The sequence below is a fragment of the Saitoella complicata genome (assembly GCF_001661265.1).
Source record: "Saitoella complicata NRRL Y-17804 unplaced genomic scaffold SAICOscaffold_4, whole genome shotgun sequence".
Lineage (NCBI taxonomy): Eukaryota > Fungi > Ascomycota > Saitoellomycetes > Saitoellales > Saitoellaceae > Saitoella > Saitoella complicata.
The window spans coordinates 106233-122695 of NW_017566995.1; the positions used below are offsets into that span (position 1 = coordinate 106233).

Genomic DNA, 16463 nt, shown 5'->3' on the forward strand with positions numbered 1-16463 from the left:
GCCTTTTCAAAAAGATTCGGATAAACAAGCTTCAAAGCTGTCAAACACGAGGCTGTTTCAACGTGCTACGATAGAGCCCCCGGTCGCGGTACCCCGCAGCCGAGCCTCGTACACAGCCCCGAGATGAACACCGTACACCATCCCTAACCTCCAACACCTTTGACGACAGCGAGCCATGACAGATAAGGCTACATACGACTACGAGTTCCTCAGAACTTCCTTCCCAGTCCCGTCGGTCCTGCACATCGGTACTTACCCCTCCCTCCTCTCTTCCCTTACCCTGCACTCCCACGCTCCCCTGGAACCCTTCTTTGAATATATGCTGACAGTTCTTGCGGTACAGAACTGAATAGAGCTCCATTGAATGCGTTTCATGAACCATTTTGGCGAGAACTAGGCGCCTGCGTCGACAAAGCCAGCACAGACCCAGATGTCCGCGCGATCGTGTTGAGTTCTGTGCAGAGGATCTTCACGGCTGGACTAGATAGTTCGTGACCCATCCCTTCTTGTCACGTAACACCCCAACTAACCGATACTTTCTCTCACAATAGTTAAGGCGGCAACCGAAATCCTTTCCCCAAGCTCCTCCGATCCGGCGGCTCGAGCCCTCCATCTCCGCACCCACATCCTCGACTTCCAACACGCCATCTCCTCCCTTTCGCGCACACCCAAACCCATCATCGCCGCACTCCACTCCACAACCATAGGTCTAGGAATCGACATCGCCTCCGCCTGCGATATCCGCCTCTGCTCCTCTGACTTCTCCGGCTGCGTGAAGGAGGTTGATATCGGACTCGCTGCAGATATTGGGTCGTTGCAGCGTCTTCCGTATATCGTTGGGTCTGATAGTTGGGTTAGGGAGATATGCTTCACAGCGCGGCCGTTTGGGGCGGAGGAGGCATTGCAGCAGGGGTTTGTTAGTAGGGTGTTTCTGGGCAAGGAGGAGTGTGTACGTGCGGCGATCGAATTGGCCACGAAGGTCGGGGAGAAAAGTCCAGTTGCGGTCCAGGGGACGAAACACCTCTTGAATTGGGGGAGGGGGAAAACGGTTGAGGAGGGATTGGAGTATACGGCTGTTTGGAATGCGGGGATGTTGCAGGTATGTTGAACGAACCTGAATGTGGGAGAGTGACTGCTGATGTGGGAGGATTTAGAGTGGAGATATCGGAAGGGCTGTCAAGGCTACATTGATGAAGAACAAGGCAATATTCCCAAAGCTGTGAGATCGATGTGGCAGGGTGCAGGTGGTGCCGGAGGTGAGGGCACCGTGAGACCCCGGCAGGATCGCGTCGGAATAGGTCCAGAAGGCAGATAGAGGATGAAATAAGACAGGGAAACGCGTAAAGGACCCCGCGGAGGTCAGATTGTACGGTATGAAGGATACCACGGGAAATCAGGAAGTATTACACCAACCTGCCCAAGAATTCGTCACTCTTACCGCGTAGCCACTCCAATCAACTCCCTCCAGTCCAATGATACCACTGATGCCTATATAACCTCCTTCTTTGGCCTTAATGATTCTACGGTTTCTCTGTGTGCGTCGTTGCAATTTACGCTCAAACAGGTTTAGCACGCTTCGAGCAGCAGGTTGAGGTGACCTCGACACGCGCCCGCGATTTCCCAGCAAAACCGCGTCCGTTACCTAACCACCACTCCATCGTCCCTTTCGCCTCTTTCAATTGTTACCCTTCATTCAGATCATTCACAAATCAGATCGACAATTGAGGACGCGTACAATGGCTCGCGGTAGAAACACAAAGGCTACACAGGCCGAAGAAGATGTCGACATGGAGGACATGAAGCACGATGTTGACGAAGCCGACTACAACGAGAACGAATCCATGGGCGAGGAAGATGGCAATACCCAGAAAACCGGTGCGAAGCGAAAGCAGGCAATGGCCGACAAGAAATCACAACTCGACAAAGAAAAGATCAGAGACTCCGCAAAGCGATTCCAATACCTCTTGGGCCAAACCGATCTGTTTAGACATTTCATCAATATCCGTGCTGAGCAGGATGAGGAGTTCATGGCGATTTTGGAGGAGACGGATAAGCTGAACTCTTCCGATAAGAAGAAGAAGGCGGTGAAGAAGGATGACCGTCGACACCGGAAATCCGAAAAAGAAGAAGACGCCGAACTCCTCCAAGAAAACGTCGAAGAAGAGAGAGAGGAGCAGACTGTATTCACCGAATCGCCGTCCTACATCCACGGACAAATGCGTGATTACCAGGTCCAGGGTCTCAACTGGCTCGTCTCCCTCCACGAAAACCACCTCAATGGTATCTTGGCCGACGAAATGGGTCTCGGAAAGACCCTCCAAACAATCTCTTTCCTCGGATACCTCCGCTACCTCAAGGGCGTCAAGGGTCCCCATCTCGTCATGACCCCCAAATCCACGCTCGACAACTGGGCTCGTGAGTTCAAGATGTGGACGCCGGATGTCAAGACGGTCGTTATCCAGGGAACGAAGGATGAGCGTGCGGATTTAATTGAGAACGTCCTATTGACCGGAGACTTCGATGTCTGTATCGCAAGTTACGAGATCGTATTGAAGGAAAAGACACAATTCAAGAAGTTTGCGTGGGAGTACATCATCGTTGACGAAGCCCACCGAATCAAGAACGAGGAATCGATGCTGTCGCAGGTCATCCGTCTCTTCACATCCAGAAACAGACTCTTGATCACAGGAACCCCATTACAGAACAACCTCCACGAACTCTGGGCCCTCCTCAACTTCCTCCTCCCAGACGTCTTCTCCGACTCCCAAGCTTTCGACTCTTGGTTCGAACAGCAAGAGGGCGACCAAGACACCGTCGTCCAACAACTCCACAAAGTCCTCCGTCCCTTCCTTCTCCGCCGCGTCAAGAACGATGTGGAGAAATCACTCTTACCCAAGATCGAGACGAACCTTTACGTCGGTCTTTCGGAGATGCAAGTTAAGTGGTACCAACGCATCTTGGAGAAAGATATCGATGCGGTGAATGGAGCGGTGGGGAAGAAGGAGGGTAAGACGCGGTTGTTGAATATTGTTATGCAGTTGCGGAAGTGCTGTAACCACCCCTACCTCTTCGATGGTGCGGAGCCTGGACCGCCGTTCACGACTGATGAACACCTCGTTGATAACAGTGGTAAAATGGTTATTTTGGACAAGTTGTTGAAGAGGAGGCAAGCACAGGGCTCCCGTGTTTTGATTTTCTCACAGATGTCTCGTGTCCTCGACATTCTCGAGGATTACTGTTTCCTCCGCGACTATAAGTACTGCAGAATCGACGGTTCCACGGCGCACGAAGACCGTATCGCGGCAATCGACGACTACAACCGTCCCGATTCCGACAAATTCATTTTCTTGTTGACGACACGTGCGGGTGGATTGGGTATCACCCTCAACACCGCCGATGTCGTCGTCCTCTTCGACTCAGACTGGAATCCGCAGGCGGATTTACAGGCAATGGACCGTGCGCATCGTATCGGACAAAAGAAGCAGGTTTACGTCTACCGCTTCGTCACCGAAAACTCTGTCGAGGAAAAAGTCTTGGAAAGAGCCGCGCATAAATTGCGGTTGGATCAACTCGTTATTCAACAGCAACGCACGAGCGCTAAGACGAACAACAATGCCTCCAAGGATGATTTGTTGGGTATGATCCAGCATGGTGCCGAAAGCGTGTTTAACAAACGCGATGGAGGGACTATGACGGAGGATGACCTTGATGCTATTCTGGCGAAGGGTCAGGATAGGACGAAGGAGTTGAATGAGAAGTATTCGAAGCTTGGTGTTACTGATTTGGAGAACTTTACGTTTGATTCCGCATACGAGTGGAACGGGACGGATTATCAGAAGAAGAGCGCGGGTCTGGGACTGGCGTGGATCAACCCCTCCAAACGTGAACGCAAAGAGCAGAATTACTCCATGGATGGGTACTATAAGGGTGTTCTCAAGACTGGTGGTAGAGTCGCTGGACAGCCTAAAGCGCCGAGAGCGCCGAAACAGACCAACGTCCAGGATCACCAGTTCTATCCTGTGAGGTTGACGGAGTTGCAGAATAAGGAAACTGCGTACTACCGGAAAGAACAGGAATACAAGGTTCCCCTCGCCGATGGACCCGATGACGATCTTGATAAACGTGTGAAGGAGCAGGAGGATGCGCAGAGGGAGATTGATGAGGCGGAACCGTTGACGGAGGAGGAGGTTGCGGAGAAAGAGGAGTTGTCGACACAGGGATTTGGGCAATGGTCCCGTCGTGATTTCCAGCACTTTATCCGTGCGAATGAGAGGTATGGTCGGGAGAACATCAAAGCTATAGCTGTGGAGATCGAGGGCAAGAGTGTTGAGGAGGTGGAGGAGTACGCCAAAGTCTTCTGGGACCGCTATGCCGAACTCGCTGGCCATGAACGCTTTATTGCACAGATTGAAGAAGGGGAGTCGAGGTTGAAGAAACAGTCCAAGCAACAACAATTGCTGAGAAAGAAAATCGAGATGTACCGTGCGCCACTCCAACAACTCAAACTCATCTACGCACAAAACAAGGGAAAGATCTACACCGAAGACGAAGACCGATTCTTGCTTGTTATGCTCGACAAGTACGGACTTGATCGGGAGGATATCCATGAGATTATTCGAGAGGAGATTAGGGAGAGTCCGTTGTTCCGGTTCGACTGGTTTTTTAAGAGTAGGAGTGTGGATGAGATTAAGAGGAGGTGTTCGACGTTGTTGTTGGTTGTGATGAAGGAGATGGATGGGTCGTCGAAGGATAAGAGGGGGGTTGAGGAGGAGGAGGAGGAGGAAGGGCAGGGACAGCCGCCGGCGAAGAAAGCGAAGGGGGCTGCGGCTGAGAAGAAGGGTGCGACGAGCGCAGTCAAGAAAGCTGGCGTTAGTCGTGCCAGTTCGGTATCCAGCACGAGTACCGGGACGAGGGGACGTGGCCGGCCGAGGAAGAGTGTCTCCTAAGCATATCACCAGGTCATAGGATAGGATAGGATAGAATTGCAGTTGATTTTTGAATGGGTTGCCTGGATGTCGGTGAGGCTGCGCAATGCGGCTCAGCGTATCGCGCGGCTCGGTATCTCATCTGATGCAAGCCGCGCTGTTGGCAGTGGGGTATGATGTGCTCGTAGAAATCAAGGGATTTTCTCAAAGGCCCAACGAACAACCATTTACAATTGACAAACCAAGATGCCATCACTATTAGGATTACTCACAGGCAAAGACAAGGAGAAGGATAGGGACAAGACCAAGAACGGAGAGAGAAAGGACAAGCCGGTCATCATCCGTGCAGGCCGTGGCGGAGCGGGGAATATCCGCAGAGAACGCTCACCGGCACCCACATCACCGACCATCCCCCAGTCACCCTCCTCGCCTGCCTTCCAATCGCCTTCCAAGAAACCTCAACACGGAGTACTCACACCACATAAACCAGTGAGGGTTAGCATCGGCCGCGGCGGCAGCGGGAACCTATTCCCGGAATCACAAGTCGCGGCAGGCGAGGAAGATGAGGTATTCGAAGAGGACGAGCCAGCGTTGAGGCGAGTCATGACTAATACGTCCAACAACTCTAAGGCGAGCTCGAGGGATGAGGTGGTGAGAACGGGACGTGGTGGAGCGGGGAATATCAAACGTGGACCCACGCCGAAGGGGGAGAGGAAGAGTGAGGAGGGCGTCGTGTTGGAAGGGAAGCCGCAAGCGAGGAGGAGGAGAAGTTCGGGGTGGTCGTTTCTGAGCTCGTCGTCTATCCACTCACACTCCGACGCTGATACCCACCCTCAGCACCAGGGAGAGGGAGGAGGAAGCCACCACCTAGGACCCCGCCCCCGCAAAATCTCACACTCCCGTCCCTCAGCCGACGCTGCAGCCGTACCAACCCTCGCACACACCTCAACAACCCAAAGCGAAGACGCGGATGCACTTATGCCCCTCCCCACCGAAGACTCCGACACCCAAACTCACACGCACGCTCGGGCCCGTGTGGGGTACTCGTTGACGAATGCGGTTACGAGGGATGGTGGCGTAGTCGTTGATTTGGCGCCGAGTGCTTTGACGCCGACTTTGACGCCTGCTACGAATCCGATGGAGGGAGTGAGGCCGGTGGCGAGGAGGGTTGGTTCGTCGGAGTCGGCGGGGAGTGGGAATCGTGCGCCTGGGCCTGGGCATGTGAAGAGAGGGATGTTTGGAGGGGGTGGGAGGGGAAGTGGAGAGTGGGAGCATGCCATTGCTGACGAGGACGATGGTCATGGTGCGGGGGGCGAGAGGGGTGGGGTGAGGGGGTTGATGGGGAGGTTGAGGAGGTGGAGTACGAATGAGTCGGTTAGGAGGGAGTAGGGTAGCTGTAGCTGTGATTCAAAGACAGGGGGGACAATGTATGATTAGTGAGAGGAGAGGATACGATATTGACACCCGGTGAAGGAAGGAGGACTTTGCGAAGGCAGGAGGATCGATCGCATGTTAGGGAGGGAGCCTTTTGTGCTCTTGACTTGACGTTTGGATTGGTGTTAGCTGTAGCTCTACTATCAATAATTACAGACATTGAATTCGTGCCTCGATCCATTTAAGAAGCTTGGCATGGAAGCGGGGTTACATTTCTCCTATCAGTGCAGCTTTCCCACGAGCTTCCCGCTTTCATAGGCGGAAACTCTATTCTTCGAAGGTTGGTGGGGATAGCCGATGCACACGGACAAGGACAAGGAGTGTTGCCTATCATGATCCGTGAACCGCCGCGGTTGCATTGACGTTCAAATCTTGGGACGCTGGTACTCAAGTGCCACGGTCGAGCTCTCTGACGTCGACGTAAACGGCAGCTGCTGGGAAGTCTCGTCCACGAGGCGAGGATCTAACGAGCCGTGCTCTTACCATCAACCATGTCAGATCCGCCCTCACACCCAATCCGCATCGGCCGCGGCGGCGCTGGCAATATCTTCCGCACACCACCAACACCACCCTCCTCCTACCCTCCCTCCGCCACGTCCACCAGTCCTAAACACATCCATCCTCAAATCGTCGATGTGAAAACAGGAAGACGCAACTCTGCTCCCCTTGGGAGTCTCCCCAGCGGCCGCCGTGCCTCCACCGGTCGCGGCGGCGCTGGGAATTTTCGGAAGGATGGGGTGATTGTGAGGGAGGTCGTCGAGGAAGAACCGCCTGCATCTCGTGCTCCTACATCCTCAGTTCCTGTTTCGAGTGCGAGGGAGAGGCAGAGGAGGGGGAGTCGTGGTGGTGCAGGGAATTATGTCAAGGTTAAGGTGGATGAAGGGAAGGAGAGGAGTTCGAGTATTGCTATGTGGGAGTTGGAAGGGGAGGGGAGGCGGTGGTCGATTGTGTCGTCTCCCAATCATAGTAAAGAAAGGAGACATACGCATCATGGGCCGAAGAAGGAGGAGAAGGATGGTAAGGAAGAGGGGAGGAAGAGTAGGAAAGGAAGTATGGCGGGTTTTTGGGAGTACCTCAAACACGGCAAGAACAGATCTAGAGTCACCTCCACTTCTGTTCCCTCGCCACCTGATTCGCCCGAACTCATGCTGCAGAAAGCTGCTCGCCCACAGAAATCGAAGCCAGAGAAACGTCGCACTTTCTCGGAACCAGGTGAAGCCGCACGACTCTTCAACGGATACTCCCTCCAAACCACCTTTACCACCTCGCCCACGAGACCGGGGATCCTGAGGGGCGCGTCGAGTGGAGTTGGGTATGGGGAGTTAGCGCCGGATGAGCAACTGCCTACAGTTCTGGAGGAGGATGCGCCAGTATCGGAGTTGGTAAGAGAAGCGGGAAGTTAGTTGAGAACGTGTAAGAGGGAGCCTTGGAGGTGTGTACGATATTTAGGATGTAGGCAACTGCTATATCATCCATTCTCCAATACCTGCACCATCCTGCAACCAGCTGCGCATCACGTACACCCAAACGCGACACCAGAACCCAAATAACCAGCACAACCATCCAGCCGACAATGGATCTCCAATCGCCCAGGACATTGGATATCGACATGCACGATTCTCCCTTAGCCGGACCCCATTCGCATAAGTAAGTCTTACATTCTTGGAGACGTTATCGCGGTGGAAGCTAATCAGCGTGGTGTTCCATAGATCCTTCAAGAGAAAGTATAAGAAAATGCACGCGAGATTCAGAGATGTGCATGGAGATGAAGACGATCTCAAGAAACAACTACAAAAAGCACGGGAGTTGGCGAGGAGGGTCGCGCAAGAGAATGCGTACGTTCCCATACACCTGCCTCTCTCGTACGTATATTGACCGCGTTCATAGACATTTATTGGATTTGTTATCGGATCTTAACGAGTTGGACGACACCCCACAGAAAATCATACTCCCACTACCTCTGGAATCAACACCCGAACCCTCAGACCACATCCCAACATCACCAGCCAGCACACCCCGGCACCTCCGTGACCTCTCACCCTTCGATGACTACATAACCGAATTACCACCAACAGACCCCACCCCGACAACTGGAGGCCCAATACTGGTGGTTAAGCAACACTCAACAGGACAAGATTCGCGGGGTGTGAGTCCGGTCGATGACTACGATCCCACTCCTGTGAAGAAACCCACCAAGAAAGCATCAGGGACACCCGCGACAGGGGTAGATCGACGGAAAAGTGTGAAACGCAAGATCGTAGAAGGGCAGGGGGCGAAGGCGGGGTATAGTCCAGAGCCTGAGGAGAGAGAGGGAGCAGCAGGGACGGGCGCGCTTGGGAGGAAGAGGAAGAAGAGTGTTAGGGCGCTGGAGGCTGATGTTTGAGGGTGGTAAGAATGCTATGAATGAGACGGAGCGCTGGGATGGAGGGCATGTGGTAGGGGGATAGGACTTGAATCTTTGGCTTGCGTACGTCAGGAATGTAGCTCGAGCCCTACAAATAGAACAGCCGCAGCTGCGGGAACGACGACAGATCATGTCAGTTACGATAACAAACATAGCCTTGACGCCTTGACCTTCCGTGGTACGCGAATCATACACGTGTTGCTGAGCCCCACGGTCCACCCGTCATCATACATCCCAGTACGTCCGTCCGTCCATCGGCTCCAAGTACCGTAATTGCCCAATGACTCAGTTACGCATCTGACTTCGGCGTTTCTAGAAATAGAAATGGTCTCGAAGACTCGGAGACATTCCTGACGATTCGAATGCATATGGATGACGCAAACATGAATTCACTGATGTGTCACAGCCCATCTCGATCATCGCGATTCCTCCGCGGAAGATATGGGACAGATGATCTCAATTACGGGAAAGCACAGACAACTCGAATCAAGGGAAATGACCTTCTTTCGCTACAGAACACCAAATATACTGGAGAATGAACCCGCAGCGAAGGTAAGGGGTAACAATCAGAACAATTGCGCAAACAACAAAAAAAAGAGTATCAATAACCAGTCACACGAAAACATACAACCCGCCTACACCCATTCCAATAGCCGGATCCCCGAATTGTACTTCTCCACATCCACACCAACATTCTCATACTGTATTCCCCAACAAAACATGACGTTTCGTTTAAGCATCATCGACAGCACCGCAGGTAGTCTCGGCAATGATACCAGTGACCTGATAAGGATCAATGTTAGATGCGGGCCTACGGTCCTCGAGGTATCCGTATCCATCCTTAGCAACGCTCCTAGGAATACGAATACTTGAGCCACGGTTGGCAACACCGAACGAGAAATCATCGATGTGACCAGTCTCATGACGACCAGTCAAACGAAGCTCGTTATCAGATCCGTAGACGGCGATGTGCTCCTTGTGCCTCTTGCTCAACTTCTCGATCGCGGACATGATGTGCTTCATACCGCCCTCCTCACGCATCTCCTTGGTGGAGAAGTTGGTGTGAGCTCCAGCACCGTTCCAGTCTCCGGGGACGGCCTTGGGGTGGTAAGAGATGGTGACACCGAACTCCTCGGCGACGCGCTCGAGAAGGTATCTGGCGATCCACATCTGGTCTCCGGCGTCGATTCCGGTACAGGGACCGACCTGGAACTCCCACTGCGATGGCATGACCTCGGCGTTGATTCCGGAGATGTTGACACCGGCGTAGAGACAGGCACGGTAGTGAGCCTCGACGATGTCACGGCAGTAGACCTTTCCGGTACCGATGGCACAGTAGTAAGGGCCCTGGGGACCGGGGAAACCGCCTTCGGGCCAGCCGTAGGGACGGCCGTCCTTGCCGAGGAGGGTGTACTCCTGCTCAATACCGAACCAGGGAACGTGGTCGGCGTGCTGCTTCATGAGACGGGCACACTCGTAACGGTAGTTGAACTTGTTGGGGGAACCATCGGAGTTGTAGCAGTCGGCGAGGACGATGATGTTGTCACCCTTGCGGAAGGGGTCACGGAAGATGGCACAAGGGCGGAGGTAGATATCTGAGTCGTGACCGGGAGCTTGACCGCTGTAAAGAAACTTTGGTCAGCGTCGGCTCGAGAGAGATAAGTATGACTCGACTCGGATCGAAGGAAGTGAATGCGCCTCGTATGACGGCATACATTCCCGTCGGATCAGAGTCGAAAGGCAGGTGGAGGGTATCTTACGTGGAAGAACCGTCAAAGTTCCACTCCTTCAAGTCGTCGATGGACTCGGGGATCTTGTCGAGAGTAGTGGTCTTGGACCTCAATCCGTTGGTACCATCAACCCAGACGTACTCAGCCTGGATCTTACCACCCTGGTCAAGATCCATGTACTTGAGAAGGTTGGCTGTAACACAGATCAGTCAGCTCGCCATTCCGTACAGATCACACTCCTGCCATAGTCGCTGACTCACCGGTGTAGGAAACGGTAGTAGATGTGCCGGCCATCTTAGTAGATTGTATGCTGCTCCTTCAACTGCGAAAACGACGAATAGATCTGATTGATTAGAAGCAAACGACGAGTCGCAAGCGTTCACGGGTTTGGGGTTTGAGGGGTTGGGGAGGTTGTCCGAAGGTTAAGAGGGCACGTACGATCTCAAGATGATAGGGGACAGCGCCGGGCGCAGATTTCGATTCGGGCTGACTGATTGGGCGACGCGGACAGGCTGGGTCAGGGGGGGGCGACGGCAGTGCGCGAAATGCAGTTGTCTGTCGCTGGATGTATTTCTATGTAGCCGGCAGTGAAGTTTATCCGCTTCTTGCTATGAACAGCTGTCGTCCTCGTCAAGTCCTGCTCGCTTGTGCTCAAGGAAACGTCGAGGAAACGGCGACGGAAGCTGATCAAACCCCCAACCATTGGTCAGAGATAAGCTCATCCCTTTGAGCATTCGTAGAAGTATCTTGGTCACGAGATCCATTGTGCCACCTTTCATATATCGGATGTACTGTGCGCGTACGGCTCGTTGCTTCCCGCCTGCGATAGGACTGGAAACGCTTCAGGCGCGCCAACTGGACGTATGTAAGCCGAAAGCGGCGATGGGATGAGCATCCCATCTGGTAAGAAGGTTCGGGCTGGTATTGGTGGGTGTCAAGGGCACGCGTACATTACCGTTGTCTTGTCTTGAGTTGTCACTTCTGTTGGGGAGTTTAGGTTTGGCAGACACAAAGTTTGTTCCGCTTGTGGGCCATGTCTCGGCGATCCGTAGCTGTAGCTGCTTGGAAGTTCGGGGCATTATCGGTATCCTTGGCTCGTCGGTTCTCGCGTCCTTCAAACCTGGGGTGTTTGGATATCGATCCTTGTAGACTATAGCCGAGCTTGAGTGCGATACCCAGCGTACCGAATAGGCTGAAAAATTACCAGAAACCTTACGTATACCTAACCCCTCTTCAACCGCAACTTGGCGCGGGCGTGTCTTATCAGCGGGGTAAAGCTCGTACGGCACGGTCCGTGAGAGGAGAAACGACAAGTGATGATCTGGAAACCGGCCTAGAAACATGGTTGCCGCTTTCTACCGGGTATCTGGATTCTATATGTGACCAACTCATTTTGAGAGCCCTGTGTGGGTGGGTGTGTCTGTCTTTCGGGCGAGTTGTGTGGGCAGCCATCGCAAAAGACCTGCCGTGAATATTCAGGGTTATATTGAACCATGCTTCTATAAGCGCCGACAGATGTTGCATTATTAGGGATCGCTGGTATTAGTGTGTCGCTCCCAATTTCCTCCTCCCTTTCTCTGAAATCCCTGCACTCGTCCCGGCCTCTGCTCCCACGGTTGCTTGCTTCACTTCCAACCCTCCACATCCTCCAATTCAGGCAACCCCCGATGAAACAGCATTCTCGGGTCACTAATCCCCTCAACCTCAACTTTTTTCCTCTTCTTACTCCTGTCTTCCACCTCCTCATCCATCTCCATCTCGTGAGATGGAGATCGTTTCCGCGGATTCGACCTAGGCCTCACGACCCTCACCCCGGGCTGCGGGGATTCCTCTCTGGACTCAACCGGCCTGAGCACGCCGCTGCCCCTCTCATCATTCTCGTCCTCGCTTGCTTCTCCTCCCTGATGTTTAGCAGAGGAAGGCACGGGAGGAGTCCCCCTGCCATATACATCCTCCAATTCCTTCGCAACACTCATGCTATTCCGCCTCGCTATGACAAAATCCTCCTTGCGTTGCTCACGGCGATTGCGGATGTAGCGATAGGTGTCTTCCCTGTGGGGCGGAGAGGGGGGCGGCTGTTGGTGGGTAAGAGCGTAAACTGGGTTAAAGAGCTCGAGGTTGCGTGGGAAGGAAAGGAGCTTCGGGGATGTCTGGAAATGGTCGTCATGCATCTCGAGCTCAACTGACTGTGCCTCAGTCTCCTCCAATGCCACATCTCCAACCCCCTGCGTTTCATGAAGACCGGACTCGATCTCCTCCGCAATTTCTTCAGAGTCCATATCCATTTCAGGTAACGAGTCCCCAGTCACCGGATCTTGAACCTCACTTAAACTTACACTCTCCATCTCTCTTGTGGTCTTCGCTCTAACGTTCCACGAACTTTCGAGACGATCGGAAGCTTGCGTATCTGATCCTTTCTCCCAATCACTCCCGGAATTATCTCTATAGGAAGTCAACCCCATCCTTTCTTCAACCACATCATCCTTCGATACCTGCACCCCCTTCTCATCCTCCACACCTTCCACAATACCCATCAGCATATATTCGGTATCGCGCGCTGCACTCTCCCTCCAATTGCCTGCCGATAGATGCCGATCCGGCTTTATGTTCATTGAATCAACACTTACAATGTCCGCCCCACCCTCCTTCTCCGCTCCTTCCTCAACTACCACAAGTGACGATTCTGTATCGTGCACCAAGTACTCACACCCAGCTGTTTTCAAGATCTGACAGTTCGACTGAACATCCATTAAATGAATACGCAAACCACTGTTGCAGTTGAAGCGATGCGATGACAATCGTGAGAATGGAGGTCGGTGCAATCCGTCCAGATATAATGTTATTGCTTGTGTCTAGTCGATGGATTCTTTTGACAAACGTAACTACAGCTGCTGACAACGCTCTGACCTGTTGCACATCATCTTGCTCATATCGCGTACGTGCGCTCCGATGACGAAGCGGGGTTCATTCCGTACGCGTACGACGCGGACGCAACTTAAAATGGGATCGGAGAACACCACACAGAAGGGAAAATATCGAATCCATTGCCCGGTCATAACTGCCGAGCGCGTAGGTATATAGGTATCTATTGAATACAGCGAGCGTCCAATTCAGTTAGACCGTGGTACACTTTCCCTCGGACGAAACTAAGGATACATATCCCATTGGAGCCAGCCAATTGCAATGTAGTACATAGTCTTCCATGAGACCTCATCGCACATCGTACCACCTCAGGCACAGACTTCTTTAAATCATGGTCGACAAACATCCTGAGGTCCGTTACCCCTCCTCTTCCTGTCTCGCCAACTCTCATCGGACTTGAACCCAATCCGCACGCTACCTCTCACGATCCCATCAGGTGTTGGCTTCACGAACTGCCCTTCTTCGGAGTCAGAACAATATTCCTCTTCCCACCAAAAACAACATCTCCCTGGCTACCACTCGCAAACCCATACTGATACCCGTTGATAATATTCGCCCCCTCCCTCTTCTCCTGCTCAGTCTGTACTCTCGGTGCCTGCTTCGTCGCCAACTTTGGGCCCAATCCCGGAACACCAATCTTCGCTGATGCGTGTCGTGAGAAGGAGTGGACGCAAGAGATGACTTGGCCTGGGTTTTTGGATTCGTAAAGGTCGACGGTTTGGAAAAGTTCGTGTTTGGGGACGCCGAGGGCTTCGGCGGCTTTGAGAAAGGAGGCAATGTTTTCCATTTGGACGAAGGGCATGGCGCTCTTTTTGTACTTCAATGGGGTTGCTTTCTCGGCGGCTCTATGCGCACGATTAGCCGTCAATGTTCAGCGGTAGGATCGCATTGACATACCGACACAAGACGACACCATCCTTGAGCACCGTTAACAAATCCTGATCCCGCGGCAACTCTTCCCCAACGACCTGCGAAAGCCAATCCCGCGCCTGTACAAAGACAATTGTCAGTCCTGCTCCAACGATGAACCCGCCCGCACAAGCGCTGCGGTGATAGCGTACCTCTTCCACCATCTGCGGATCATATTTCCCTGCCATCTTACCCCTCAAATCATTGTCTAAGGAAGATACTGAAGCTTGATACTGCGGCGTATACATCGTAAGTGTTATCTCGTGCAACTGATGGGGTGTATGCGTGACACTTGCTGTCGGCCGCGATCGTAGTCGGCGGCAGCGTGACGCAGTAAGGCTGACGATGACAAAGAATAGTTAAGAGATTCGGGAGCATTTCACTGTTTATTAGGTTTTGAATGTATTTTACCGTCAATCCTGTGTATGAAAAGCCAAAGAGTCTTCATTACAGGGCATTTGCGTTGTATGGAGTCTTACTGGCGAAAATATTGCCATAGCTTGCAGACCACAAAACCAAGCAACGAAGCGACTTTACCATTTGGAGATCTTCAAGGGCGTTAATCAGTAATTCAGCTGGGTTTACTTCATCAAGACCGTTATATCTCTATCCGGTACGCACTTTTGCCGCCTCGGTGCTCGCTCGCAACCGCGATCTCTAATAACTAAACAGGCGTTACAGTTTTAAATTAAGATCATACAAAATGTCTGGACGTTTGGGTATCGGACGTTACCCGAAACCGCAGATCCTCACGGCTGCTAAACACTACCTCACACTCGTCAAACCTCCGAATATCTCTGTGCAAGAAGATCTTTCACATGCACTGCTAGAGCACCATCCAGACCTCTTTCAAAAGCTCGAGGAGTGTCAGCATGAACCAAAACTCGTGCATCGACTCGACAGACCGGTTACCGGAGTGATGATCATGGGTAGAACTCCGTACGGAGTGAGAGAGCTCACCAGCGCCTTCGCTGCGGCATCGAAGGGAAAAGAACCAAGAGTCGAGAAGCTCGTGAGTCCGTTTCTGTGCTCATGAAGGTATGGCTGCTCACACATGTCTCTAGTACCACGCTCTTGTCAAACCCTCAAAACTTTCACGTCTCATCACACAAGACGTCGGCAAACCGCTTTTTATTGGCGATGGATACGAAGGTGAAGAAAAGGGATCAAGAACCGAGGTCAAGATTCTTAAACGATACGAGAAAGAGGGCATGAAGTCTATGCTGCTTGAGCTGAAACCCATTACTGGTCATAAGCACCAGCTGCGGCGTCACTGCTCGCAGAACCTCCGGGCACCGATCATTGGAGACTATTTGTACTACCTGGATGGCAAGAATGTCAAGCCTGGGACCAAGGAACCAGTGGGAGGTTTCAAAACACGAAAGGGCGGCATGTTCCTTCATTGTACCGGGCTACGATGGAAGATGGGTTTGAACTGGTATGAGGAGGAAGTACTGCCGACGTGGTGGAGGGACCCGAACCAGGAATATCCGGAGTTGGTTAAGAAGTTGCACCGCCCGCCGCCACCAAAGGAATCGGAGGAGCCGGTTAGCAGGCTTTGATTTGCAGTCGTTCGATATCTATCCACAATGTTTAGTCATTAGCGAAATTGATTGAGCTTCCGTCAACTGCGACGAAGACCTCCGTGATCTGGATTACGTTGGCAGCATATCATGTAGTGACGACAGCAGCATCGAGCGTTACGTAGCAACTTGCGTGGGAGTTGAGGTCCTAATTGAGCTTGAGTATGTCGATGATCGGCATTGTGGGAGAAACAGCTTATGCACCGCGATGAAAGAGTCGCTTACAATCGAGTTCAGGAGGAAGGATGCTATCCATTCACTGGACACTAATTAATTATGGAGTAGACGCCAGTACTTCTCATCCAATACGTCCCCCATCCACCACGAATTAAGACATTACTTCATCATAAGCGTAAAAGAAGAAAAAGAACAAAAAAAGACAAACCCTCAATCCATCGTACAATAAAAGTCTTACAAAAAGTCTTCAAGACTCGATGTTATACAACTTCAAACTCAGGCTCCGTCTATGCATCATCTCACTCAACCTTTCAATAGCATACACCTCATAGCAATCGACGAATGCAAACAAGAAGCGATAAGAACCGCTTAGGCCTGA

At 52.4% G+C, this 16463-nt stretch overlaps 8 protein-coding genes across 8 annotated transcripts; 5 read left to right on the top strand and 3 right to left on the bottom strand.

The window, feature by feature from the left end:
- Positions 1 to 175: 175 nt before the first annotated feature.
- SAICODRAFT_33596 (enoyl-CoA hydratase/isomerase family protein) lies at positions 176 to 1223 on the top strand (the record flags this gene model as incomplete). Its single annotated transcript, XM_019168302.1, has 4 exons — positions 176 to 248; positions 344 to 487; positions 552 to 1099; positions 1155 to 1223. 4 exons carry the CDS (start codon positions 176 to 178, stop codon positions 1221 to 1223), a joined length of 834 nt encoding a protein of 277 aa, XP_019026040.1.
- Positions 1224 to 1736: 513 nt separating this feature from the next.
- SAICODRAFT_23632 (uncharacterized protein) lies at positions 1737 to 6314 on the top strand (the record flags this gene model as incomplete). The annotated part of the gene is made up of 3 exons (XM_019166712.1): positions 1737 to 4868; positions 4989 to 5096; positions 5172 to 6314. The coding sequence occupies 3 exons, from the start codon at positions 1737 to 1739 to the stop codon at positions 6312 to 6314; spliced, it is 4383 nt and encodes a 1460-aa protein (XP_019026041.1).
- Positions 6315 to 6850: 536 nt separating this feature from the next.
- SAICODRAFT_5552 (uncharacterized protein) lies at positions 6851 to 7762 on the top strand (the record flags this gene model as incomplete). Its single annotated transcript, XM_019169379.1, has 1 exon — positions 6851 to 7762. One exon carries the CDS (start codon positions 6851 to 6853, stop codon positions 7760 to 7762), a length of 912 nt encoding a protein of 303 aa, XP_019026042.1.
- Positions 7763 to 7952: 190 nt separating this feature from the next.
- On the top strand, positions 7953 to 8886 carry SAICODRAFT_29152 (uncharacterized protein). The gene is made up of 3 exons (XM_019167335.1): positions 7953 to 8006; positions 8069 to 8194; positions 8247 to 8886. Exons 1-3 carry the CDS (start codon positions 7969 to 7971, stop codon positions 8740 to 8742), a joined length of 660 nt encoding a protein of 219 aa, XP_019026043.1. The 5' UTR covers positions 7953 to 7968; the 3' UTR covers positions 8743 to 8886.
- A 609-nt stretch (positions 8887 to 9495) lies between these two features.
- SAICODRAFT_89005 (glutamine synthetase) lies at positions 9496 to 10878 on the bottom strand (the record flags this gene model as incomplete). The annotated part of the gene is made up of 3 exons (XM_019171599.1): positions 10754 to 10878; positions 10524 to 10686; positions 9496 to 10384 (listed from the first exon to the last, which is right to left on the bottom strand). The coding sequence occupies exons 1-3, from the start codon at positions 10785 to 10787 to the stop codon at positions 9496 to 9498; spliced, it is 1086 nt and encodes a 361-aa protein (XP_019026044.1). The 5' UTR covers positions 10788 to 10878.
- A 1079-nt stretch (positions 10879 to 11957) lies between these two features.
- SAICODRAFT_29154 (uncharacterized protein) lies at positions 11958 to 13075 on the bottom strand. Its single transcript, XM_019167336.1, has one exon. It carries the CDS (start codon positions 13031 to 13033, stop codon positions 12119 to 12121), a length of 915 nt encoding a protein of 304 aa, XP_019026045.1. The 5' UTR covers positions 13034 to 13075; the 3' UTR covers positions 11958 to 12118.
- A 785-nt stretch (positions 13076 to 13860) lies between these two features.
- Positions 13861 to 14572, bottom strand: SAICODRAFT_33602 (uncharacterized protein; the record flags this gene model as incomplete). Its single annotated transcript, XM_019168303.1, has 3 exons — positions 13861 to 14260; positions 14313 to 14404; positions 14477 to 14572. 3 exons carry the CDS (start codon positions 14570 to 14572, stop codon positions 13861 to 13863), a joined length of 588 nt encoding a protein of 195 aa, XP_019026046.1.
- A 299-nt stretch (positions 14573 to 14871) lies between these two features.
- On the top strand, positions 14872 to 15891 carry SAICODRAFT_69580 (pseudouridine synthase). Its single transcript, XM_019170486.1, has 3 exons — positions 14872 to 14937; positions 15006 to 15336; positions 15389 to 15891. Exons 2-3 carry the CDS (start codon positions 15028 to 15030, stop codon positions 15884 to 15886), a joined length of 807 nt encoding a protein of 268 aa, XP_019026047.1. The 5' UTR covers positions 14872 to 14937; positions 15006 to 15027; the 3' UTR covers positions 15887 to 15891.
- The last annotated feature ends 572 nt before the right edge of the window (positions 15892 to 16463 follow it).